This window comes from Suncus etruscus, chromosome 9 (assembly GCF_024139225.1).
Source record: "Suncus etruscus isolate mSunEtr1 chromosome 9, mSunEtr1.pri.cur, whole genome shotgun sequence".
NCBI lineage: Eukaryota > Metazoa > Chordata > Mammalia > Eulipotyphla > Soricidae > Suncus > Suncus etruscus.
Window position 1 is genome coordinate 100569700 of NC_064856.1, and position 26821 is coordinate 100596520.

Consider the following 26821-nt stretch of genomic DNA (forward strand, 5'->3'; position numbering starts at 1 on the left):
GTTTATGAGGATAAACATGTCTGTTCTAAACCTCTATTTTTTTCTATCTGATTACAGGATGTTTTTAAAGCCATGCACCCGAACATAGATGTAGTACAATTGTACCTTAAGCCTCTGCTCATTGGAGAACTTGCCCCAGGAGAGCCCAACCAGGAGATAAAAAAAAATGTAAGTAAGTCTGAAGATTCAATCATTATAGAGAGGAGGAGAGGGCAGGGAGGAAGAACAGGAGAGAAACTGGGGACATTAGTGGCAGGAAATATACACGGGTAAACCTATTATTTGTACATAATAGGACTAAAACTCAAATGTGAAAAACTGTGCTTATAAAAAACATAACTATTATAAGCAGCCTTGTAAACTATAGTGTTTAAAAAAAGTAATTAAAAATTAAAAAAATCATTAAAAGAATTATAGAGGGGTGGACCCAGAAATATTTTGGGTTTATTTCTCATAATAAACTACCAAACATGCCTACATAGGCCTGCCATTGCCTGAATTAGTAGATTCATTTATCTCAAAATGATGACATCTTGCTTAGGCCCTTAAAATTCCCGAATATCAATGATGGTTTTAAAATACCGAGGAAAAAGGAATGAAGATTTTGGCCTGAACCAAACAGTAATTTCATAACCATAAGCACCTACTTCAGGCCAGTCTGTAAGGCATGTAACAGTGACTGCTTGATATTATTTGTCTGATGTCTGTGTTGTCTGTTACACTGAGTACCATGACAACAGGGAACATCTGTTTTCCCTTTTCATGCCTGTGTTCTCAGGACTATTTTGCACAAGTTCATACATGTATAGGCATGCAGTGAATTACTGAATGAAAGATGTGAATATATCCTATTCACAGCTCTTTTGATATTGGGGAAAATTATTGTTCAGGGGAAATAATCCTTTCAAAGTCTTGCAGCTGGAAGGGTCAAAGAATTGGAAGCCCAAGTCATTTTTGTTTCTGTGAGGGGAAGGGAGTGGATTCCCCAACAGTACTTAGGGGACCCTAAAGCTACTCACAACAATATTTAGACAACTGAGTTGGATGTTCAGTGTAAACGACTGAAAATGTGGCATTGCTCTGTCCCTATGGCTCAGGGACCTCCAGAGCTAGAACTGGCAGTGCTCAGTGAGCCATTGTGGTGCCATGGATGAAAGAATGATTAGGTGCATCTTATCTATGTCCTATCTCCCCAGATCCTTTAAAATACATCTTTCTGGCCATTATTCTTAAATGTGTTGACTAACTGACATTCTTCTAAAAGAAAGGGTATCTGTAAGAACCTAACATTTTTCTCTAATAAACAGAAAACTGTTCTAATGACAAAGTAAGATAATTATTCAGAAGTAAGAGAGATACCTCAATAAGCTGAAGCACATGCTTTGCATACAGAAGGCCCAGGTTAAGTTTGCATGCAGGAAGGGAAGGTTTGATTTGTCTGCAGTTTGCATCCAGGAGATCCCAGCATTGCATGATTCCCTGTGCCCCCTTGGGAGAGGCCCTTGTGAGCAGAGTAAAGTGTAGGCCCTAAGTACCACCAAGTTTAACTTAAAACATCCAAACCAAAATTACTCTTTACCGAAAAGGGTATTTTTCTATGAAAATAAAATTCCACCATAAATTTCTTTCGTACATCTATGTGGATATATACTTATGTGTATATATATACTTATATATACATGTAAGTATATATACTTACATATATAATATGTATATTTATAGACATATATTTATAGGAGAATTATTGTGTGAGAAAAATTTAAATACCAGAAAGTATGAGCTTAAATGTAGCATATATGATTGCCATGCTAATGATTTCATACTAGTCACTTTTCTGAGATTTGCTAACCCTATTCTTTTTCTTTTTCTTTTTCTTTTTTTTTTTTAATTTTTGGGTCACACCTGGTTACACTCAGGGATTAATCCTGGCTATGCACTAAGAATCACTCCTGGCTTGGGGGGACCACATGGAATGCTAGGGTATCGAATCAAGGTCTTTCCTAGGCTAGCACAGACAAGGCAGACACCTTACCACTTGTGCCACCTCTCCACTCCCTTTTCTTTTTTTTAATATTTTTATTGTGACAAGATTATTTTTTGTTTTGAGAATATATAAGATTAAGATAAATAGGGCCCGGAGAGATAGCACAGCGGCCTTTGCCTTGCAAGTAGTTGATCCAGGACCAAAGGTGGTTGGTTCGAATCCCAGTGTCCCATATGGTCCCCCGTGCCTGCCAGGAGCTATTTCTGACCAGACAGCCAGGAGTAACCCCTGAGCACCACTGGGTGTGACCCAAAAAAACTAAAAAAAAAAAAAAAAGATAAATAGATGAGTTCTGCAGTAAAAATTATTTAACATTTCTTGCCTTAATCTATTTTTGAGTTTCTTTTCTCTTTTTTTTTTTATAAAATCTTTATTTAAGCACCGTGATTACAAGCATGCTTGTAGTATGTTTCAGTTATAAATAGAACACCCCACTTCATGAGTATAACATTCCCACCACCAATGCCCCTCTCCCTCATTCCCAACCCCTGCCTGTATTTGAGACAGGCATTCTACTTCTCTCATTAAGATTGTCATGATAGTTGTGAGTGTAGTTATTTCCCTAGCTGCATTCACCACTCTTGGTGGTGAGCTTATTATTGTGTCTGTTCTTCCAGTCTTCATCTCTATTGTCTCTGGGCATTATTACAATAATGTCCTTAATGGGTTAAAGACCTTGGCATCCGGCCTCAAACCATAAGGTATATAGTACAGGACATAGGTTAAACACTCCATGACATTGAGACTAAAGGCATCTTCAAGAAGGAAACAGCACTCTCCAAATAAGTGGAAGCAGAGATAAACAGATGTGAATATATTAAGGTGAGAAGTTTTTCACCTCAAAGAAAATAGTGCCTAGGATACAAAAGTCACCACAGAATGGGAGAAACTATTCACCCAATACCCATCAGACAAGGGGCTAATATTCAAAATATACAAGGTACTGACAGAATTTAACAAGAAAAAGCATCTAAACCAATCAAAATATGTGGAGAAAAATGGAACAGACAATTTCTCAAAGAAGAAATACAAATGACCAAAAAGCACATGAAAAAAATGCTTCACATCACTAATCATCAGGGAAATGCAAATCAGAACAACTAGGAGATACCATCTCATGCCACAGAGATTGTCACACATCACAAAGGACAAGAACAATCAGTGCTGGTGGGGATGTGGAGAGGAAGGAATTCTTATTCACTGCTGATGGGAATGCTGTCTAGTCCAGCCTTTATGGAAAACAATATGGAGATTCTTCCAACAACTGGAAATTAAGCTTCCATATGATCCAGCTATACCACTCCTAGGGATATACCCTAGGAACACAAAAATACAATTCAAAAATCCTTTCCTCACACCTATATTTATTGCAGCACTATTTACCATAGCCAGACTCTGGAAACAACCAAGATGCCCTTCAACTGATGAATGGCTAAAGAAACTGTGGTACATATACACAATGGAATATTATGCAGCCGTCAGGAGAGATGAAGTCATAAAATTTTCCTATACGTGGATGTACATTATGAGTTAAATAAGTCATAGAGAGAGAGAGATAGACACAGTATAGTCTCACCCATCTATGGATTTTAACCCTTTTCTATGTGCAATATTGGATTGGAGAAAATGACCAGACTGGATGGCCCTGTTAAAATAATTATAGTCATTTAGAATTTCAAATTTCATGGGAAATTGAAAGTTTAACCCATTCATAGCTTTTCCAGTACTTTATTTTTAAAATTTGCATCACTGAATTTTGAAATGCAATTTTTTGGCTTCAAGAATTATGTTCATAGATTTTAAAAAAAATAAGTCCCTCCTTTCTTATTTCTCAACAATATTGCTCCTATTTTTGTACTCTAATCACTTTTCAACTGTCCAGGTTTGAAATCTATTCATTAAACATAGTTTTATTTTTTCCAAATTCTCCAAATATTTTCCAATAAAATGTGGTAAACTTGGAAATCAATGTTAACATTGTACAAACACACATAAACACACATCAGTGGTACCTTCACACAGGGCCTGAGCACTTTTAATTAGTAGACACACAGTAATGTCTTAGGAACTTTTTCCTATTTCTAGTTGAACAGAAAAAGATTCATTGAGTTATTCAATCATTCTTCAATTGAACTAAAGTGAATTATTTTTGCCTATGTACATAATCTATGAAAGAGCCCTTTGCACACAAGCAGCTGGTGCTGGAGAAAACACTTTACAGGGGTCGAAGTGGTTACATAAGCGGTAAGCATCTGCCTTGAGCGTGCTATCCTAGGACGGACTGCGGTTTGATTCCCTGGCTATATGGTCCCTCAAGCCATGAGCAATTTCTGAGCGCATAGCCAGGAGTAACCCCTGAATGTCACTGGGTGTGCTGGAAAAAAAAAAAGAAAAAGAAAAGGAAATACTTTACAAACTATTCTATTAATTACAGTGTACATAACTAGTACATAAAAGTATGGTCCAGACAGATATTTCTGTGGGTAGGGTTCTCATCACATGATTGAACCAGGGTTCAATCCCTACTCTCTCAGATAGCCCTTTGAGTACTACCACGAGTGACCCTTGAGAATCACTAGATGTGACATAAAAATACAAACAAGATAAAAATTATATATATAAAAAATAAGTACTAGCTGCACCATAAAAACTCTCCAAAGAAGAACAGGATATCTATCAATGCCTGAAATATCTGAGGATGATTTAAAGGGCAACTGTTCATATCGCTTTACTGAACACCACTGTACCTGAAATTCTGAGACCAAGATGTAACTCAAATGTTAGAGCCCACGCCTTATAAATGGGTTCGTACCCTGGTATTGCATGATTCTGTGAGCACAGCCAGATGTGATCCTGACAAACATTTTAAAAATATAGACACAATCAATCTCTAAGTTTTGTAAGACTGAGGACAGTATACAAATCACTATTCTTTTCTCCAAAGAACATAAAACCATAGCTTTTCTTAATGTTTTATTTATTCACTGCTTCTTGTTTTAAATTCTGCCCAATTAACTGTATTAATAAATTTCTCTTTTGAAAAGTAAGCAGTAAATAATTCAATAAATTATTATGTTCATTTGTGTGTCTGTCCCCTGAAGGATATAATTTATTCTTTGAATATTTATTTCATAGGCCCAGTTAGTGGAAGATTTTCAAGAATTGCGGAAGTCGTTGGAAGCTATGAAGATGTTTGATGCCAACCTAGTCTTCTATTTCCTTCACTTTATCCAGATCTTGTTTTTGGAAGTACTGGCTTGGCTAATGCTATGGCATTTTGGCACTGGGTGGCCTAATACAATATTAATTTCCTTAATCCTCACAATTTCTCAGGTGAGTAAGTTTCTAAATTGATGCAGAATCTTCAAGGGAAACCTCATGAATTCTCCCTCTCTTAAATAGATAATACCAGTTACCCCATGCCTCCTATCAAGCTACCCAAACAGTATCTGATATCAGATACTATTCTATTCTATGAATAGATATTTTCAATCCCTGGGACCCTATCTTTGTAAATAGGATAGATAGTACTCTGAGGAGGATTGAGTAAATTGTTATGTAAAATATCCAAGTACATTGACTGAGATAAAAATTTTTGTCCACTGGGGGCCTGAGCATAGTAGGTAGGGCATTTGCCTTGTATTTGGCTGAACTAGTTTCAATCTCCAGTACCCTAATGGGTTCCCCTAGGCTGCCAGAGGTAATTTCTGAGTGCAGACTCAGAAGCAAGCACCATACTTTGGACATACCTGAGTTCAGTCTATAGTATTATAGGCCTTCTATCATCATCAAGAATATCCCTGCGATTCCTGAGCACCACTGGGATGCTTCTTCTGTTTCTGGTAGCACAAGTTCTGATTTTTGCCTTGAACTGCAGGTCTGGTTGCCCAAGATACCTAGTTGGTCAAGTCACTGAGAGTCTTAAGTCTGATAAACACTACATTTTTTCCCCCACATCAGCATCTTTTCCCACATTACTATCAAAAAGAATGTATAGATTCTACCTCAAATGACAACCAAACTCTGGCATATAGTCTGTGGTTGACAAATCTTTGTTTGATGAGCATGACTTCCTATGAGCACAGTAACTTGAACACATGAAGGGAAATGCAATCACTACCTGCCATTGGGAAGTAAGCCATCCAGTGAGGGGAACTAACATTGGTCAGGCCTACCTAAACAGACAAAAGGACAGAATAGTATAGAAGAACAAGTAGAGGAGTAGACATATGCTCTTGGAGCAGAAAAGCATTCTAGTGGGTACAATCAGAAGATATTTTATAGAAGAGTCACATTGATATGATTTTTGGAGATCAAAGTTTTGGTCATGAAAAGCCAACTTGGGAGCTGGAGCAATAGCACAGTAGTTGAGCATTTGCCTTGCACGTGGCCTACCCAGGATGGGCCTGGGTTCTATCCTCGGTGATTTCTGAGTACAAAGCCTGAGCGCTGCAAGGTATGGCCCAAAAACAAAAACAAAAAAAAGCAAAGAAAAGAAAAGAAAAAGAAAACCCAAGTTGCTCTCTTCCTTGAAAGGCTACATTGGGAAATATGAAAGAAAACAAGTAAATATATGTTTAGTTTTTTGTTTGTTTGTTTTTTGGGGTCACACCCAAGAGTGCTCGGGGTACTCCTGGCTCTATGCTCAGAAATTGCTCCTGGAAGGCTCAGGGCACCATATGGGATGCTGGGATTCAAACCACCATCCTTCTGCATGCAAGGCAAGTGCCCTACCTCCATGTTATCTCTCCAGCCCCAATATGTTTAGTTTTTAATATAAGCCAGTACTTTACATGTATCAAAACTGTACAACAATCTCACAAAGAAGGCTTTATTTCAGTTAGGACTAAGATTCTAAGATAACTTGCCAAGATGTCATAAGCTACTAATAACTAAAAATAACATGGTAAAGGTTATATAGAATCTTTATCCAAATATACCTGTCTCTACATGCCAGCATCAACATAGGAAGAATTTTTGTGTTTGTACTGCCAGAACTTTGAAACCAGGTCTCAGGCACAGAAGAAATGCACATTTTTATCATTGAGTTATATCCCTAACTTTCTTACATTGTAAGATTTTTGAAAGTAGTAAGGACATTTGCAGATGAAAGAATCCCATTCATGGAAATATCAGGGTGGGAAAGAGTATCTGTGGAAAATCAAAAGGAAATTTCTTGAAGCCTGAAAAAAATTTCCCACTGTTCTCAGATGGGCTCTTGAGTCAGCGTGGGGTCTCTTTTCTGAAAATGTTCTCTACTTTTCAGCTTCTCTAACAACCACTTATCTCTCCTAGGCTCAGAGTTCATTTTTGCAGCATGACATAGGACACCTTTCCGTATTTAAGAAATCCAGATGGAACCACCTGATGCACAAATTTGTGATGTGTCATCTCAAGGTACAGAATGTTCTGGAACTCTCATGGAATTCTTTGGTTGTTATTTGATTTTTTTTTTGTTATGGGTCACATTTATACCTGCTTAGGACTTACTCCTAACTCTGCCAGCAACCACTACTAGTGGTGTTAGGGACTGATATGTGAATCAAACGCAGGAAAAATGCCCTAGCCATGGTACTATATCACCAATGGCTTTCTAAAATTCTTGGAAGTTATTTCTAACTCTGTACTTGAATTTAATTTCTATAAAATATTTGTCCACATCCATAAATACAAATAAATATACTGACAAAGTAAATATTATATATATATATATTACTATATAATATATTATAATATCTTTACAAAAATTAGAGAGTTATTTTTTGTTTTGCTTATGCAATGTCAGAAATTGAACTTAGAGCCTTACATAGCCAAAGAATAAATTCTACCACTGAGCTACATGTCCATTCTTAACTTATAATTTTAATTTGATAGGTAACAGGTTTGTTTTTAAGAGGGTCTAATTTTTTCTTAGATCAAAAAATTTATTTGGCTCAGAAGAGAAACAGTGTTTGATATGAAGATGTGTACATAAAATAAAATTATGAAGAGAATATTCTTGGAAGGTGTCTGCACATTTTTTTCTGGGAATCTGGAAAAATTCAGCAAACCTAAATAGTTCTAGAATCATGGAGCTAAGAAAAAAATAAAGAAAAAATAGGGGCTAGAGCGGTGATGCATCAATAGGGTGTTTGCCTTGCACTCAGCTGACTTAGGATGACCTATTTCCCCACTTCCCATATGGTTCCCCCAAGCCAGGAGCGATTTCTGAGTTCATAGCTATGAGTAACCCCTGAGCATCTCAGGGTGTGGCCTAAAAACCAAAAAAAGAAAAAAGAAAAAGAAAGAAAAGTTACAGTAGAATAGGTAACAGTGAAAAGGAAGAAAAAGTAGATAATTATGGTCAGATAGCTGTGTAAGAATCAGAAGGTACAAAAATCTAAAATTAAAATCTAAATCTCTAAATTTAATTTCTAAATTAATTAAATTTCTAAATTAAATTTAAAAATCTAAAATCTAAAATAAAATTTTCCTGAAAAAAAATCATATGATGATGACAGTTAATTTTACCTCTCTGCACACTATAAACTCTAAAAGGACAAATTGTTTTATGTGCCCCTGTACTTTATATCCTAGCAATGTCCAATACATAATGAGTCTTCAGCAAGCAGAATGGATTTGAGCTCTTCTGACTATGCACCTATATCCAAGACAGATCTTAAATATGTTATGTTCTATTTATGGTTCTTGGTATTTTCACCTGTAACACTGGGAGTCCAATTTTTCTCTGCTTTTCTCAAATATTCTAGTATTTGGATGACTACGTTCTTTTGCTAAGACCAAGAGAAATGCCTCTGAGCCATGCACTAAGCCAAATTCTTGCATTCAAGCCAAAATTCAAGTAAAAATTTAGGGCCTCGTTTTTCCTTCGAACTGTGCTTTGTTTGAACTATGGGCGTAGAATATTGAGGATCACTTATTACAAATCCTGCTTCCAGTTGAGTGAGTTGAGGCTTAAATATATTAAGTCGTATAGATTGGAATGTGTATTTATATTAAGAATAAATCTGCCCCCAGATGTATTGTTGGGAATCAATAAATGGTCATTTCATGTGACAATTTTCATTTCATTTCATATACAATATTTGTATATGTAGATTACATATGATACATATTACATCCTAGTTTAAAAGTAAAGCGAATGGTGGAGTCTGATCTAGCAGAATTTACTAACAGATGATAAAGGAGGACACAGAATTTTAATGAGTGCCAGGTTCAGCACAAGTGCCTTTGGACAATTGCCTACTGAATCATAGCAATGGAAATTAGAGTACCAGATTTTATAATCAAGACGGATAGTCAAAGGGGCTCATTAACTCTTTATACTAGTGTTCCTATGCTAGTCAACATGAGAATTATGCGGACTCCAGAGCAGTGCTTCTCTTTTCTAAATGTCACTCACAAGTTCAGAAAGAGCTTTAGGAAAACTCTGATGCAACATAGAAAAGCACTGCCAGTAACAAGTCACATTCATTATGCAGTTGACTTTGCATTTAATTTTGGGGCATTGGGCATTCATGAGAAACCGATGACTATTGCCAAATGTTTGTACTTCCTGTTCCAACCCTGCAGTTATACAACCTAATATAGGGTCATGACCCACAGTGGCAAAAGCTAGAGTCTAGATGTTCTGATTTAATTCATATATGGTGAGGTTTGGACATTAGCCATTTTGAACGTTTCTCTGCTGAGTCCAAACTAGAACCTAAATTCAGAACAGATTGTCTAAGAACAGCACTGTCTTCCTCAGCCACTAACTAGCTGAAGAAGTTGCTTAATGTCTATGAACTTTCATTAACTCAGGTGTCAAAAGGAAATTGATGGTAATGATATCGTCAGAATTAGCTGCACTATTCGTGTGTTATGCACGATGGCTGCCATTTTGAGAAATGCCTATCATGGTTAGCTGACATTAATGTTAGGGTCAGACCTTCCATAATTAAAAAAAAAGAATTGGAGACCAGACCATAGAGATAGTACAGGGGTTGAGCTTGTCTTACATGTACCTGACCTCAGTTCAGTTCCAGCACCATCTGATCCCTTGTGCATTGCAAAGAGTATGTAAGCCCTGAATAGACAGCCAGTAATAGTCCTGAGCACTTCTAGTTGTCCTCAACAAAAAAACAATTGAAAAAGGAGGGTTTTCTCAAAAACCCTTGAGAAAAACATTTTACTGTGATCTATGTTCTCCAATTGAGTACATGAGATTTCATTCAATCAAATTAGATTGGGTTGAATCTGAACAAGAACTAGTAATAAATCTGTCATATCAACTGGTTAAAATAAATAATATGGAGCCATTTCATGTGACAGGCTTTACTTAAACAGGAAATTGCTGTAGACACACTTGTCTGCTCTCTGTCCTCCTATACTAGATCAATGAAATGATTTAGGAGTACTCAAAAATCTTGATGCCAGAAAAGAAGCAGAGGGTTTATTTTATGTGATTGTAAAATTCAAGCAATGTATCCTGCAACCCTTCTTTTTGTTCTAAGAAAGTCAGAGAAAAAGTGAGACTCATATGACCTGGAGGTAATTGGTGATTGATTTGGTCTTGTCATATGAAATATTTTCTATTAGTCTCACCTTCACTGGTGCTTTAAAACTTTTTTTTCTTTCCTTCTCATTGATCTACCTTTGTTATAGTTCTCCCTCTGTGACCTCAGAAACAATTTTGTACTAGTTGTAATGAATGGAACCGGGGTAGCTTATGATTAGAATAAGAAAATAGGAAATGGCTATCAAAGCAAATCAAGTGCACTCTCTCTTGGTACAGGCAAAGCCAGTGATTCATGAGCAAAATGAATATAGGTTTCAACTAAGCATGGGAAAGAAAATTATTCCCTTGAGAAATTTCCTCCCACGTGAGATGGGAAAGGTGGGTGAAAGGGAAATAGCAAAGAAAATTACAAACAACAGCATTCCTATCTTAAACATGCATCATGATCTTAAATTTCAAAACTTGAATTTATGTCCTTTTATCCCTTCCTGCAACCTAGAAAGACACAGAATGAGATTCCATTTAGGATCCATCCTGGGATTTTTATTCCCTTGCTGTGCAAAAAACATTTATGTTGTGGTTTTGAGTGTTTGTGCAAACAAGCCACAAAAAATATACATATAGTTTGGTTTTTGTGCAATGCTAAAATCAAAACATAATCTGCATAGCATATTTTCCAACATGCCTCACCCCAGTAAGCTTATTTTGAAAGTTGTAAGACTAAAGCATTGTTCTAAGGATAAAAGGGTAGAGTTTTGAAATTAAGACCTTCTTGGGGGCCCGGAGACACAGCGGTGTTTGCCTTGCAAGCAGCCGATCCAGGACCTAAGGTGGTTGGTTCGTGTCTGCCAGGAGCTATTTCTGAGCAGACAGCCAGGAGTAACCCCTGAGCACTGCCGGGTGTGGCCCAAAACCCAAAAAAAAAAAAAAAAAAAAAAAAAGACCTTCTTGGAAAAATTGTGTCTATACTGTTTCTATAATAACATCCTAAAACACTGAGGAGTGAGTCCTATATTAGCTGTTTGGGTTTTTTTTCTGAAATTCTTCTAGTCATATTGTCCACTTTACAAATGTAGAAATTTCTCAAGACCATATACCTGGCCTCATGGGTTTAAGTTCAGGTGGTACTAGATTGTTTATACTGTATCAAGGGAAAAAAAACTAACTTTAAAAGTGAGACTGACTTAGGATATTCCTATATGGAACTTGACATGAGGCATCAACTAATTATAGGCACGCAGCTAATAATTTTCTCCGTCCCCATGGATTTTTTACTTATCTCCAGTAATGAGTGGCTTCCTGGTGGAGAAGCAGCCAGGAAGAACCTACTGCTTTAGATTATATCCATAATTATTCTCACTGATGTCAGAGGCTCTGAGACCTGGAGTTATCAAGATCTGCTCCCCACTGATTATGAATCATACTGTTTATCTCAGCAATGATGTGCACAGATATCCCTCACCTAAAAGGGTGCATTTACTTATAAATGGAGTTCTCAATGGATTTCAGTGCAATATCACAGTGTTCTTTTAAAAGTCTGCAACTCTATTAGATGATGTTTCTTCAAGGTGGGAATTCCGTCATTATGTGATTATTTTATATTCCAAAAATCTATGTCAATACTAGCTCCTTGACAGTACAAATTTATGTAGCAAAGCTGGGCTTGGATCCTGAGTATGGGTGGGTCATTAAGTGTCTATAAATTAGCCTACAAAACTGGATTTGTTTGTTTTGTTTTGTTTGTTTTGGGGTCACACCCGAGAGCGCTCAGGGATTACTTCTGGCCCTATGCTCAGAAATAGCTCCTGGCAGGCTTGGGAGACCATATGAGGTGCGGGGATTCAAACCACCATCCTTCTGCATGCAAGGAAAATGCCCTACCTTCATGCTATCTCTCCAGCTCCCAAACTCTAGATTTTTATGTTACAATTATTTGTTTAACAGCCCAGGAAGGTTCATTTAGGCTGTCTGTTGAAGCATATGTCTTGGTGTTTCTAAGGTTCTCTAATGTCTAGGCACTTCACATAGTTTCTCCTACAAGTCCTGTGTTCTTCCCTAGTTTGTCCCTCAATGTCCTATCCCATGAAACTTGTAAGAGATCCACTGATCTGTTGCTCATGCTCTAGAGACTGTTTCATATTGTTGGTACTCAATATTCTTTGTCCCTTTGGCTCTTCTTTGTTCTCTGACCACATATGTGGGAACTGCTGCTGTTCTGTCATCTCCTCAAACACAAGTAACAAATTTAAAACATAATGTAGGTTGCAGGAATATAGTCTTATAAATTAACATCTGTATATACACTGTTTGCCATCATAATTTATTTATATCCATAACATACAGCTGGCTTTTGATTACTTTATTTACCTACCCACTTCTCCCTTTCTTATATAAGCACTCTTTTGTTTTTGTAATCCAGGAGTCTGAGAATGTGCTTGTTTTGCTTTGTTCATTTGTTTGGGGTCTAGGGTCCCATAGTGCAGTGCTCAAGAACGATTCTTGATTTTGTGTTTATGAGTGATCCTTACAGTACTAGGGAAAGGGAACCATATGCAATGGCAGGGACTGAACCTGGAACAGCTACATGAAAATGAGGCACCTTACCTTCTGTACTATGTCTCTGACACTTGTTCATTTGTTTTTTATCTTTATCTTCCACTCATGAGGAAATTACATCGTGTTATATCTTTCTCCATCTGATTTATTCTACTAAACATAGTACTCTCTAGTTCTTGTCTCTGAAACAAACTAACAACTGAAAGTATTTTATCTGTTTTTTATAGCTGATAAGTATTCTCATGTGTGTATATGCTCATGCAATGCTAAGAGATACATGTTTGATATGCATGCAATCTCGTTTTAAACATTAAAATAGTTTTATTCTATTTTATATAAGATTATTAGAGCCTGTATATACAACATAATTTTTTATTAACCATATTTTTTATTTAAGTAACATGATCATATTTGGGTTACAGTCATAACCAGAACACCCCCCTTCACCAGTGCAACATTACCCCCTCCCCCCTTCCCATCCCCTGCCTGTAATCGAGACAGGCATTCTACTACAGTAATTTGTTTTTAAGTTCAGTAAGTTGTATTTTTTTCCTTAAAGGATAAGAGTAAAAAAAATATAGTAAAGGTGTGATAGTGGCAATCGCCAATGTTTGCATAGGTCCAGAAAAATGGAGAAAATGGAAAAAAAAAATCCTTGACCTGATTACAAAAAGGCCTCACCCCAGAAGTTTATTGGCATAAGACAGACTCTGGGTTCCAGGCATACCAGTCTATCCAACTCCAGTCATTCTCAAGGTCCCGGTGAAACTTTTTCTCACTTTAGCTATAGTTGGTATCAGACTTCTATATTTAAAGACTCTGGATTCTGTGCATTTCTTTCATCGATGTCAGGCTGATGTGGAGCATCCTCTAGTTTCAGCACATCATTAAATGCAGAGCGATCTTCCCTGCATGCAGACTGTTGCTGTATACAACATAATTTGAGCCAAGTCACTCTAGGAAATCATTTCAGATTCATAAACCATTAAAATATTTATTGATGGACAGGCCCTCAGATCAGTGGAATAAGCTTGAATACTCAGAGAATGTTCCCCAGACATACAATCACCTAATTTTTGATAAAGGAGCAAAAAATCCTAAATGGAACAAAGAAAGCCTCTTCAACAAGTGGTGTTGGCACAACTGGGTAGCCACTTGCAAAAAATTGAACTTAGACCCCCAGCTAACATCATGTACGAAGGTAAAATCCAAATAGATTAAAGACCTCGATATCAGACCCAAAACCATAAGATATATAGAACAACACGTAGGTAAAACACTCCAGGACATTGAGACTACAGGCATCTTCAAGGAGGAAACTGCACTCTCCAAGCAAGTGAAGGCAGAAATTAACAGATGGGAATATATTAAGCTGAGAAGCTTCTGCACCTCAAAGGAAATAGTGCCCAAGATACAAGAGCCACCCACTGAGTGGGAGAAACTATTCACCCAATACCCATCAGATAAGGGGCTAATCTCCAAAATATACAAGGCACTGACAGAACTTTACAAGAAAAAAACATCTAATCCCATAAAAAAATGGGGAGAAGAAATGAACAGACACTTTGACAAAGAAGAAATACAGATGGCCAAAAGACACATGAAAAAGTGCTCCACATCACTAATCATCAGGGAGATGCAAATCAAAACAACGATGAGATACCACCTCACACCCCAGAGAATGGCACACATCACAAAGAATGAGAATAAACAGTGTTGGCGGGGATGTGGAGAGAAAGGAACTCTTATCCACTGCTGGTGGGAATGCCGTCTAGTTCAACCTTTATGGAAAGCGATATGGAGATTCCTCCAAAAACTGGAAATCGAGCTCCCATACAATCCAGCTATACCACTCCTAGGAATATACCCTAGGAACACAAAAATACAATACAAAAACCCCTTCCTTACACCTATATTCATTGCAGCACTATTTACCATAGCAAGACTCTGGAAACAACCAAGATGCCCTTCAACAGACGAATGGCTAAAGAAACTGTGGTACATATACACAATGGAATATTATGCAGCTGTCAGGAGAGATGAAGTCATGAAATTTTCCTATACATGGATGTATACGGAATCTATTATGCTGAGTGAAATAAGTCAGAGAGAGAGAGAAAAACGCAGAATGGTCTCACTCATCTATGGGTTTTAAGAAAAATGAAAGACATTCTTGCAATAATAATTTTCAGACACAAAAGAGAAAAGAGCTGAAAGTTCCAGCTCACCTCAGGAAGCTCACCACAAAAAGTGATGAGTTTAGTTAGATAAATAACTACATTTTGAACTGTCCTAATAATGAGAATGTATGAGGGAAATTGAGAATCTGTTTAGAGTACAGGCGGGGGTCGGGTGGGGAGGAGGGAGACTTGGGACATTGGTGATGGGAATGTTGCACTGGTGATGGATGGTGTTCTTTATATGACTGAAACCCAAACACAATCATGTATGTAATCAAGGTGTTTAAATAAAAAAAAGAATAAATTATTTATCCATGATAAAAAAATATTTATTGATGTTGGAATCTCATGACCATGATCATTTTTGCCCAAGAATTAAAGTCTTAGACTTGATGTTTTGGTGAGAGAAATAATATTCTCTGATCAGCTAACATCATATTTTTATAAAGATCAAAACTCAGAAGGATATAAAATATTTTATTTCAATATCTCATTGTGATTTTTTATTATTTGTGGCTTTTGCTGAATTTATTTTCCTAAATCAGACAATAATTAGTTTCATAAGATTTGTGATTTCTCCAACTGGGGAATCATTTTGTGACCTGGCAGCAGGGGCAAGTATGAGAAAGTCAACTATTTTACCTGTGTTCTTACAGCTCATGAGTTTTCTGTTCTCCTTAGGGCCTATCCACAAACTGGTGGAATTATCGACATTTTCAACATCATGTAAAACCAAACATCTACCCCAAAGATCCAGATATTGATGTGGGGCCACTTTTTCTAATTGCAGAGTCACAAGCTGTGAAGGTATGTTAAGAAATTCTGGAATGTTTTCATGGAAGGCCCAATTATACTGAACTGAAAAGATCAAACTGTAGATTTCAACTTCAACCATACCGAGAGAACCTGTGCTTACAGAATATAGATTTGAAATAACTGGCTCTGGTGCTGTAATAATAGATGAAGATATAGAGTACATGAATTTTACCCTTAAAGGTCATCCAGTCTAAAGTCCCATGACAGGAAATAAGACAATCTATCCCACCCTTCTTGGGCAATCCTAGCAACAGATGGCTTCATGCCCAGTGCCAGTCACTAATTCTGAGGTAACCCCATTTACTATAATATAATGCAATTATATGACTAAAGGTTGACAATGGCTCTGAACATTTGACAAGAATTTGAAGACAGTCCTTTTGCAAGAGAGGTCAACACACTCAATAATCACTAAATCACAAGCCTTTAAATAACAAGTTATTTCACATAACTGTAGCTCAAAAGAAAGTGCTATTATTTTTAGTTCTTTTTTATATTAGTTTATGTCTAATAAAGCACAGACCAAATTCTTCTAAAACACTTAGATATTCTCTCATAAGGATTTTTAAACAGGAAAAGGATAGGTCAATTCTGGAAATTCATTAATGAGTTATTTCTAACCTTAGCTTAAAGTCAATAGGTAAAGAAATATTAATTATAATGTTTATTAAAATTAAAAATATTTTTGCTTTGTTTGGGGGTCATATTCATGGGTTATTAGAGTTTAGTGCTTAGGGATACTCCTAACAGTGCTCAGGGAAACTATATGTGTATCAGGGATCAAACTGTGGTTGGCCACATGCAAGGGAATGTCCTATGCAGTGTATTGTATCTCCAGTCCAAAAGTAAAGATTCTTGAGCTTAAAAGATAATATGGGAGTAAAGGCACATGTACTGCATGTATCTGACATATATTTGACCATGGATGCCACATAAGTTACACAAAGAGAGACCATCCAAGCATAGTGCCAGGAGTAGTCCCTGAGTACTTCTGTGTGAGGCTCAAAACCTGAAAAATAAAAATACAATAGTTCTTTCCACATGGTCCTTCCTAACTTACCATCCTTCTAAACTACATTCAAACATTTACTCATTCAGCAAGCATTTATTTAAATTTTCAATGTACTAGATCCTATGAACACATTCTTAAAAACTTAGAATCCTTGGATAGGTAGGGCATTAGTCTTGCATTCAGTTGACCTGTGTTGTTTTCTGGCATCTTTTATAGTCCCCTAAATCCATTAGGTGTGATTCCTAAGTGGAGAGCCAGACATACATAAACTGTGAACGTTACCAGGTGTAATACTGAACAGAAAATGATACAATATTTGGACACAATATTCAAAAATGTTTTTCTCAACTGCCAAGATCTTCCACTTTCTCTACTTTCCATATTTTATACTATTTAAAATTTAAAATTTTAAGTTATTCCAAATATTTATTAGTACTTCATTGCTGTTATATTTTTATTTATAACAATCAGAATTAATAGACAACCTTACTATTCCACGTAGAAGAGAAAATATCACAAGAATGTAACCCAAACACTGCTCGAAGAGTTGTACCTAAAAAAAAGCATAGAGAAAAAAATATAGACTTCATATGAATTTTTATTCAGTTCATTAAGTCATAATAGATAAATCACAAGCTATTGTTACTGAGGAGGCACCCTCAAAATTTATTGTACTTCAAAGACAGCAAATAAAATAACAGTTTGAGACCCATGATGAAAATGCAATGGAGGAAAGATAGGGAGGTGCCATGCTTTTATTATTTATCATATCACCATTTAATAATTATCTCATCAATTATTACAAACCACTGAAATAAACCTTTCAGGGAAGAATTAAAACCAAAAATGTTACAGTAAATTCTCTTGTTCTAGTTCTGATTCCTATGGTTTGAGAACCAATGAATTCTAATCAGATGGCTCTAGAAATATAGATTCGACACTTATAAGACTTCAGACACAGAAATACACACGTAAATGTGCCAATGGCATTGAATGTACTGACCAGAAGTAATATCTCTTATTCAAGTTTTATTCTCTGTTTAGTATGGCAAGAAGAAAATTAAATACATCGACTATGAAAAGCAGCACCTGTACTTCTACTTTGGTGAGTGTACTTGGAGCCCTATTCTTTATCACCCATTTCCTTAAAATTATATCACTGGAGTTGTTTCATAGAGGTCAATCTGTGTCTTATCATGACTTAAGATGGAAGTAGTATGTATTCTTTAAGATGTCCCAGAGGTAAAAATCTGAAAAGGGGAGTGAGGAAGGAAGGAAGGAAGGAAGGAAGGAAGGAAGGAAGGAAGGAAGGAAGGAAGGAAGGAAGGAAGGAAGGAAGGAAGGAAGGAAGGAAGGAAGGAAGGAAGGAAGGAGGGAGGGAGGGAGGGAGGGAGGGAGGGAGGGAGGGAGGGAGGGAGGAAGGAAGGAAGGAAGGAAGGAAGGAAGGAAGGAAGGGAGGAAGGAAGGAGGGAGGGAAGGAGGGAAGGAGGGAGGGAGGGAGGGAGGGAGGGAGGAAGGAAGGAAGGAAGGAAGGAAGGAAGGAAGGAAGGAAGGAAGGAAGGAAGGAAGGAAGGAAGGAAGGAAGGAAGGAAGGAAGGAAGGAAGAAGAAATCTTCCTTGAAGAAATCTATCTGTTCCCATAGCTTACAAAGTGCTGTAGATGGTATTTTAGTAGATAAAGCCACTTAAGTCATATGGTTGAGTAAATGAATGAATGAATGGTCTAAACTGTGGAAAATCCACCTCACTAATTGCACTGCCCTTGGGAGCTACCTCATTGTTTCCTTTCCCTTCAAATGCCAAATTAGCATTTCAGATACAAATAAATGAGTCAAACCCAAATTTGCTAAGAGCTGGACATATGGAAAAGATGGTGATAGATATTTGATTCAGACTAGTGCAGTGGTGGAGAGTTTTCAGTGAAAATGGAACTTACCTTTACTAAAACAAAAAGTGGAGACAGTTTTTTATCGTTTTTTTTTTTTTAAGTGAAGACATTTTAAATGGTGGGGCATGCCAAAGGGAAATTCTGAAAGATCAGGAAGGGTGGAACAGTTGGTTCAAATGAATAAACTATTTGCAACCACTTACTGGGACTTATGGAAGTTACGTTCCTGAGCTCCAGGGAACTGGAAGACAGGCTTTCTTTGTATTACATCTCCAAGAATTGAACTTTAGGTTTCTGGATTATTCCACAAGCTAAATATTTTAGCTCCAAAATATTAAGTATTTTGAAAAGTTTGTTTAGTTTCTTTTTTTTTTCAGAGGTCTGTATAATTTTTATTTTCAAACAGTTATTTCAATTTTAGCATATACCCACAGCATATACTTGAAAATAAAAAATAAACAAAACCATATATAAAATGTAGAAATACATTGTAAATTTATTTTTATTTAAACCAAATCATATTTTATTAATTTATATTATAAAGTTTACAATGTACTGTAATGTGTACTATAAACATTTTAAAATGTTTTAGCATATATATTTTTATTTTTTTATTTGAAACATTTTTCCTTTATTTAAACATCTTATTACATATATGATTGTGATTAGGTTTCAGTCATGTAAAGAACACCCCCTTCACCAGTGCAACATTCCCACCACCAATGTCCCAAATCTCCCTCCATCCCACCCCACCCCCACCTGTACTCTAGACAGGCTTTCCAGTTCCCTCATTCATTCACATGATTATGGTAGTTCTCTGTGTAGTTATTTCTATAACTGCACTCACCACTCTTTGTGGTGAGCTTCATGAAGTGAGCTGGAAGTTCCAGCGCTCCTCTCATTGTCTCTGAGGATTGTTGCAAAAATGACTTTTATTTTTCTTAAAACCCATAGAAGAGTGAGACTGTTCTGCGTCTCCCTCTCTCCCTCTGACTTATTTCACTCATCATGATAAATTCCATGTACATCCATGTATAGGAAAATTTCATGACTTCATCTCTCCTGACGGCTGCATAATATTCCATTGTGTATATGTACCACAGTTTCTTTAGCCATTCATCTGTTGAAGGGCATCTTGGTTGTTTCCAGAGCCTGGCTATTGTGAATAGTGCTGCAATAAATATAGGTGTGAGGAAGGGGTTTTTGCATTGTGTTCTTATGTTCTTAGGGTATATCCCTAGAAGTGAAATAGCTGGGTGGAATGGGAGCTCAATTTCCAGACTTTGGAGGAATCTCCATATTGCTTTCCATAAAGGTTGGACTAGATGGCATTCCCACCAGCAGTGGATAAGAGTTCCTTTCTCTTCACATCCCCACCAGCACTGATTGTTCTCATTCTTTGTGATGTGTGCCAATCTCTGTGGTGTGAGGTGGTATATCATGGTTGTTTTGATTTGCATCTCCCTGATGATTAGTGACGAGGAGCATTTTTTTCATGTGCCTTTTGGCCATTTGTATTTCTTTTTTATCAAAGCATCTGTTCATTACTTCTCCCCATTTTTTGATTGGATTGGATGTTTTTTTCTTATAAAGTTCTGTCAGTGCCCTGTATATTTTGGATATTAGCCCTTATCCAATGGGTGTTGGGTGAATAGTTTCTCCCATTCAGTGGGTGACTCTTGTATCCTGGGCACTATTTCTTTTGAGGTGCAGAAGCTTCTCAGTTTAATGTATTCCCATCTGTTTATCTCTGCTTCCAGTTGTTTGGAAAGTGCAGTTTCCTCCTTAAAGATGCCTTTAGTCTCAATGTCATGGAGTGTTTTACCGATGTGTTGTTCTATATACCTTATGGTATCAGGTTTGCTATCAAGGTGTTTAATCGATTTGGATTTTACCTTCGTACATGATGTTAATTGGGGGTCTATGTTTGCTCTTTTGCAAGTGGCTAACCAGTTCTGCCAGCACCACTTGTTGAAGAGGTTTTCCCTGCTCCACTTAGGACAGGGGTCCTCAAACTTTTTAAACAGGGGGCCAGTTCACTGTCCCTCAGACCATTGGAGGGTCTGACTATAGTGAAAAACAAAACTTATGAACGAATTCTTATGCACACTGCATATATCTTATTTTGCAATGAAGAAACAAAACAGATACAAATATAATATGTGGCCTGCGGGCCATAGTTTGAGGACCACTGACTTAGGATTTCTTGCTCCTTTGTCAAAAATTAGATAATGGTATGTCTGGGGGACAATGTCTGAGAACTCAAGCCTATTCCACTGATCTGAGGGGCTATTTTTATTCCAATACCATGCTGTTTTGATAACTGTTGCTTTGTAGTACAGTTTAAAGTTGGGGAAAGTAATGCCTTCCACTTTCCTTTTTCCTGGGAGTGCTTTAGCTATTCGAGGGTGTTTATTGTTTCATATGAACTACATATGTTTTTGATCCACTTCTTTGAAGAATGTCATGGGTATTTTTAAGGTTGCATTAAATCTGTATAATGCTTTGGGAAGTATTGCCATTTTAATGATGTTAATCCTGCCAATCCATGAGCAGGGTATGTGTTTCCATTTCCGTGTGTCCTCTCTTATTTCTTGGAGCAGGACTTTACAGTTTTCTTTGTATGGGCCCTTCACGTCTTTGGTCAAGTTGACTCCAAGGTATTTAAGATTGTGTGGCACTAATGTGAATGGGATTGCCTTCTTGACATCCATCTCATCCCTATCTTTATTGGTGTATAAAAAGGCCATTGATTTCTGTGTGTTAATTTTGTAACCTATATGAGTCTATTGTTTCTAGAAGCTTTTTGGTAGTCTTTAGAGTTTTCTAAGTAGAGTATCATGTCGTCTGCAAACAATGAGAGCTTGACTTCTTCCTTTCCTATCTGAATTCCCTTGATATCTTTTGCTTGCCTGATCACTATAGCAAAAACTTCCAGTACTATGTTGAAGAGGAGTGGTGAGAATGGACAGCCTTGTCTTGTACCAGAATTTAGAGGAAAGGCTTTTAGTTTTTCTCCATTGAGGATAATATTTGCCATTGGCTTGTGGTAGATGGCTTCAACTAGATCAAGAAAGGTTCCTTCCATTTCCATCTTGCTTAGAGTTTTGATCAAGAATGGGTGTTGAACCTTATCAAATGCTTTCTCTGCGTCTATTGATATGATCATGTGATTTTTATTTTTCTTCTTGTTGATGTTGTGTAGGATGTTGATAGATTTACGGATGTTAAACCATCCTTGCATTCCTGGGATGAAACCTACTTGGTCATAGTGTACTGGATCCTATTTGCCAGGATTTTCTTGATCTTTGCATCAGCATTCATCAGGGAAATTGGTCTGTAATTTTCTTTTTTGGCAGCATCTCTGTCTGGTTTTGTTATCAAGGTGATGTTTGCTTCATAAAAACTGTTTGGGAGTGTTCCCATTTTTTCAATTTCATGGAAAAGCCTGGCTAGGATTGGTAGTAGCTCCTCTTGAAAAATTTGAAAAAAATCATTAGGAAATCCATCTGGGCCTGGGCTTTTCTTTTTGGGCAGATGTTTGATTACAGTTTCAATTTCCTCAGTAGTGATGGGGGTGTTTAAATATGCTACATCCTCCTTACTTAACTGTGGAAGGTTATAAGTGTCCAAGAATTTATCCATTTCTTCTAGGTTCTCATGTTTAATAGCATAAAGTTCCTCAAAGTAGTCTCTGATTACCCTTTGGATCTCTGCAATATCTGTCGTGATCTCCCCCTTTTCATTTCTAATATGGGTTATCAGATTTCTCTCATTTTTTGTGAGTTTTGCGAATGGTCTATCAATCTTGTTTATTTTTTTCAAAGAACCAACTTCTGCTTTCGTTGATCTTTCAGATTGTTTTTTGGTTTTCCACTTCATTGATTTCTGCTTTCAGTTTTGTTATTTCCTTCTGTCTCCCTAATTTTGGTTCCTTTTGTTGGTCATTATCTAATTTTTTGAGATGCATCATTAAGTTATTCAGGTATGCCCCTTCTTCCTTCCTGATGTGTGCTTGTAGAGCTATAAATTTTTCTCTCAGGACCACTTTTGCTGTGTCCCATAAATTCTGGCAGTTTGTGTCTTCATTATCATTTGTTTCCAGGAAAGTTTTTATTTCCTTTTGGATTTCATCTCAGACCCACAGGTTGTTCAGTAGCAGGCTGTTTAATTTCCAATTGTTAAAGTTTTTCTTCTGTGTGGCTTTGTAATTCACATCTAATTTCAGAACCTTGTGGTCAGCAAAAGTAGCCTGCAAGATTTCTATCTTCTTGATTTTATGGAGGTATGTTTATGTGCCAGCATGTAGTCTATCCTGGAGAATGACCCATGTACATTGGAGAAGAATGTGTATCCAGGTTTTTTGGGATGGAGTGCCCTATATATATCTACTAGTCCTGTTTCTTCCATTACTCTTTTTAGGGTTAGTATGTTTTTGTTGGGTTTCAGTCTGATTGACCTCTCAAGTGTTGATAGGGTCGTGTTGAGGTCTCCCACAATTATTGTGTTATTGTTGATTTCTTCTTTCAGATTTGTCAGTAATTGTATTAGATAATTTGCTGGTCTCTCTTGAGTGCATATATGTTTAATAGTCTGATTTATTCCTGTTGCACATATCCCTTGATTAGTACATAGTGTCCATCTTTGTCTCTTACCACTTTTCTGAGTATAAAGTTGGTGTCATCAGATATTAATATGGCCACCCCAGCTATTTTGAGGGTGTTGTTTGCTTGGATAATTTTCCTCTAGCCTTTGATTTTGAGTCTATGTTTCTTCTTACTATTCAGATATTTTTCTTGTAGGCAGCAGAAGGTTGGATTCATCTTTTTGACCCATTTTGCCACTCTGTGTCTTTTAATTGGTGAATTTAGTCCATTGACATTGAGGGAGATGATTATCATAGGATTTAATGTCATCTTTGTAGATAAGTTTGCTGTGTTTGTTGGTCTCTCTTGTCTTAGAGTAGACCTGTCAGTTTTTCCTTTGAGGCTGGTTTATCATCTGTGAAGTTTCTGAGCTGTTGTTTTCCATGAAGCTATGTATTCTTCCTTCAAACCTGAACATGAGTCGGGCTGGGTGCAGTATTCCCGGTTAGGCATTCATTTCATTCAGTCTTGTCACAATATCCCACCACTGTCTTCTGGCCTTGAGAGTTTCTTATGACATGTCTGCTGTAAGTCTTAGGGATGCTCCTTTGAATGTAATTTTCCTTTTTGATCTTGCTGCTTTCAGTATTCTATCTCTATCTATGGGATTTGTCATTGTAACAAGGATGTGTCTTGGGGTGTTTTTCTTTGGGTCTCTTTTAGCTGGTACTCTTCGGGCATGCAGGATTTGATTGCATGTAGTCTTTAACTCTGGGAGTATCTCTTTGATGATGTCTTTGACAGTTGATTCTTCCTGGAGATCTCCTTCCTGGGTTTCTGGGACTCCAATGATTCTTATGTTGTTTCTGTTGAGTTTATCAAAGGCTTCTATTTTCATCTGTTCACATTCCTTGAGTACTTTTTCCATTGCCTGTTCGTTTGTCTTAATGTTCTTTTCCAATTTCTTCTGTTTTGTTGAGTTTTTCTGCATCACATCTTCCAGTACTCCGATCTCTCCTCAGATGCTGATACCCTGCTGGAGAGGCCATCCATTGAGGTTTTCAGTTGAGCTACCATGTTTTTTAGATCTGTTATTCCAGTTTGGAGTTTCCTGATTTTGTCTTTGTGTTCTGTTCAGAATGATCTATGCTTTCTTTGACTTCTTCAGTCATCTTCCTATTGCTATTTTAAGTTCCTTATCCGAGAGATTAATCAGGTGGTTAGAATTTAGAAGCTTTCATCTTCATTCTCTGTGCATGGTGTTTGCCTGCGAGGTTTCCCAATTGTCACGCTTGTAGTGTGGTTTTTCTGGGCAGTTTCTATGTCAACACCAAGGCCTAGTAAGGAAAATATGACAGATGACCAGACTACAGTTTATTCAAGTAGAGAATTTGTCAAAACTGAAAAAATGGTTACCCAGGGGATAAGAGGTAAATAAATTTGGGAAAAGAAATGATTGGTTGGTAAAAAAAAAAAAATAGAAAATCGAGCATAGAGGCCAGAGGGATAGCACAATGGGAAGGCACTGGCCTTGCATGCGACCAACCCAAGACTGATCCAGGTTGATTCCTAGCATCCCATATATTTGTCCCCTCCCCCCAAGCTTGCCAGGAGCGATTTCTGAGCACAGAGCCATGAGTAACCTCTGAGCATCACATGGTGTGGCCCCAAAACCAATCAATCAATTGATAAACTACTTTAAGAAAAGAAAACAGAGCATAATGTAGTATATAAAGATAATTGATTAAAAATATATTACCCAATATATATAACATTATAAACCAGTGTTTGTTCTATAAAAATATTTTAATAAAACCATATTTTATTATTTTTAAAATTCACTATCTTTATAACATGATTTCAGATATGCTAATGAAATTTTATAATATATGAAAACATACATAAGGGCTCCAAAAATATTATTTCATTTTATCATGGCTCCTAAGGAAATTTCTTGAGACCATTATTTTCTGAATTGGCAGAAGTGAGAGGATGTAAAAAATTTTTTTCTTCACCATTTTATTCTTAGAACTTTACACACATATTTGTTATGTAGCAAAACTGTACTTAATTTACATTTTAATATAATTTTTATTTTGATCATAGTGTCTCATATATTGTTGAAAATAATATTTTAGGTACATATTTACATAAAATCCGGGAGATTCCCATCACCGATTTGTCCTTCCTACACCTCCGTTTTCATCCTACCTCCCATATCCTCCTCCCTCACCCCCGGGGCCTCTAGAATATGTGGTCCCCTCTGTACCTCGCTTACTACTTAGTAGTCTTGGTCTTGGTGCCTCCCTTATTTCCCTCTCTAACTGGAAGGCAGGACTAGATAGTTCAAGTTATGTGGTTTTTTGAAGAAGAGAAAAGTAATAAACTGGGGTAAAAGTCTAATACCCCTAAAATGGGCGGAATCCTTCTAGAGGCTCTGATCATCGGTTTGAGAGACGAAGGAGAAAAAGAAGGTGAAACACCCCAACAGTACAAAAAGAAGTGTCAAATATCCAGTGAGCACTCCAACAATAACGATAAGCACCACAAAAAACAAAACAAAACAAAACAAAAAAAAAAAACCCGCCATGTTCTTGAGATAAAAAACATGTCAGAGCACATAAAGAAAGAAAAGAAAAGAAGAAAAAAGTATATATAAATGGGGACAACAACTTCAATAATCACACCAAAACAAAGAAATCGACAAAAAAAGTAGACAGGTAAATAAAAATAAAAAATAAAAAATAAAAAATAATAATAAAAAATGAAGATAAAAATAATATATAAAAAATAAAAAATGTTTTGTGCTTTTTGCCTTTTCTTTTTCCCTCCTGCACTGGCACAGTAAATATTGGGGTCATTCGAAACGGAATTCACTTGGCCTAAGAGATATGGGGTTTCTCCACCCTTGGAGTATGTTGTCATGGGATTTACTATAGACTCTTATACTAATGTTGGAAGTATAGGTTTCACCACTGTCTTTTGGGATCTTCTTGTGGTGTGTGGGTTCCCAGGCATCTTTCCATCACACCCCCTGACCTTCTTGAGATTGGCAAAAGATTTGCAGCAGGGAGGTCTTGGAAGAGTTCTTGCATTGGGGATACTTTTAGAACTAAGTCCGGTTTCAAGTAACAGTCCATGTTAGGGGGAGTTGGTAGGGAGGGCCGCGCAGCATGAGTCCGCAGGGAAGTTGGTTGCCTGTTCTTGCAGGGGGCGAGGTGTGGGTTTGACTGGGTGTC

The 26821-nt window shown here is 36.9% G+C and overlaps 1 protein-coding gene across 1 annotated transcript in view; it reads left to right on the forward strand.

Moving 5' to 3' along the window:
- LOC126018704 (fatty acid desaturase 2-like protein FADS2B) overlaps positions 1–26821 on the forward strand; it is a 45576-nt gene that overhangs the window by 9312 nt on the left and 9443 nt on the right. Inside the window, exons 2-6 of the mRNA XM_049780802.1 lie at positions 58–168; positions 5180–5377; positions 7340–7441; positions 15962–16087; positions 18153–18213. Of these exons, the coding sequence (XP_049636759.1) occupies positions 58–168; positions 5180–5377; positions 7340–7441; positions 15962–16087; positions 18153–18213 (598 nt within the window). The remainder of the gene's footprint in view (positions 1–57; positions 169–5179; positions 5378–7339; positions 7442–15961; positions 16088–18152; positions 18214–26821) is intronic.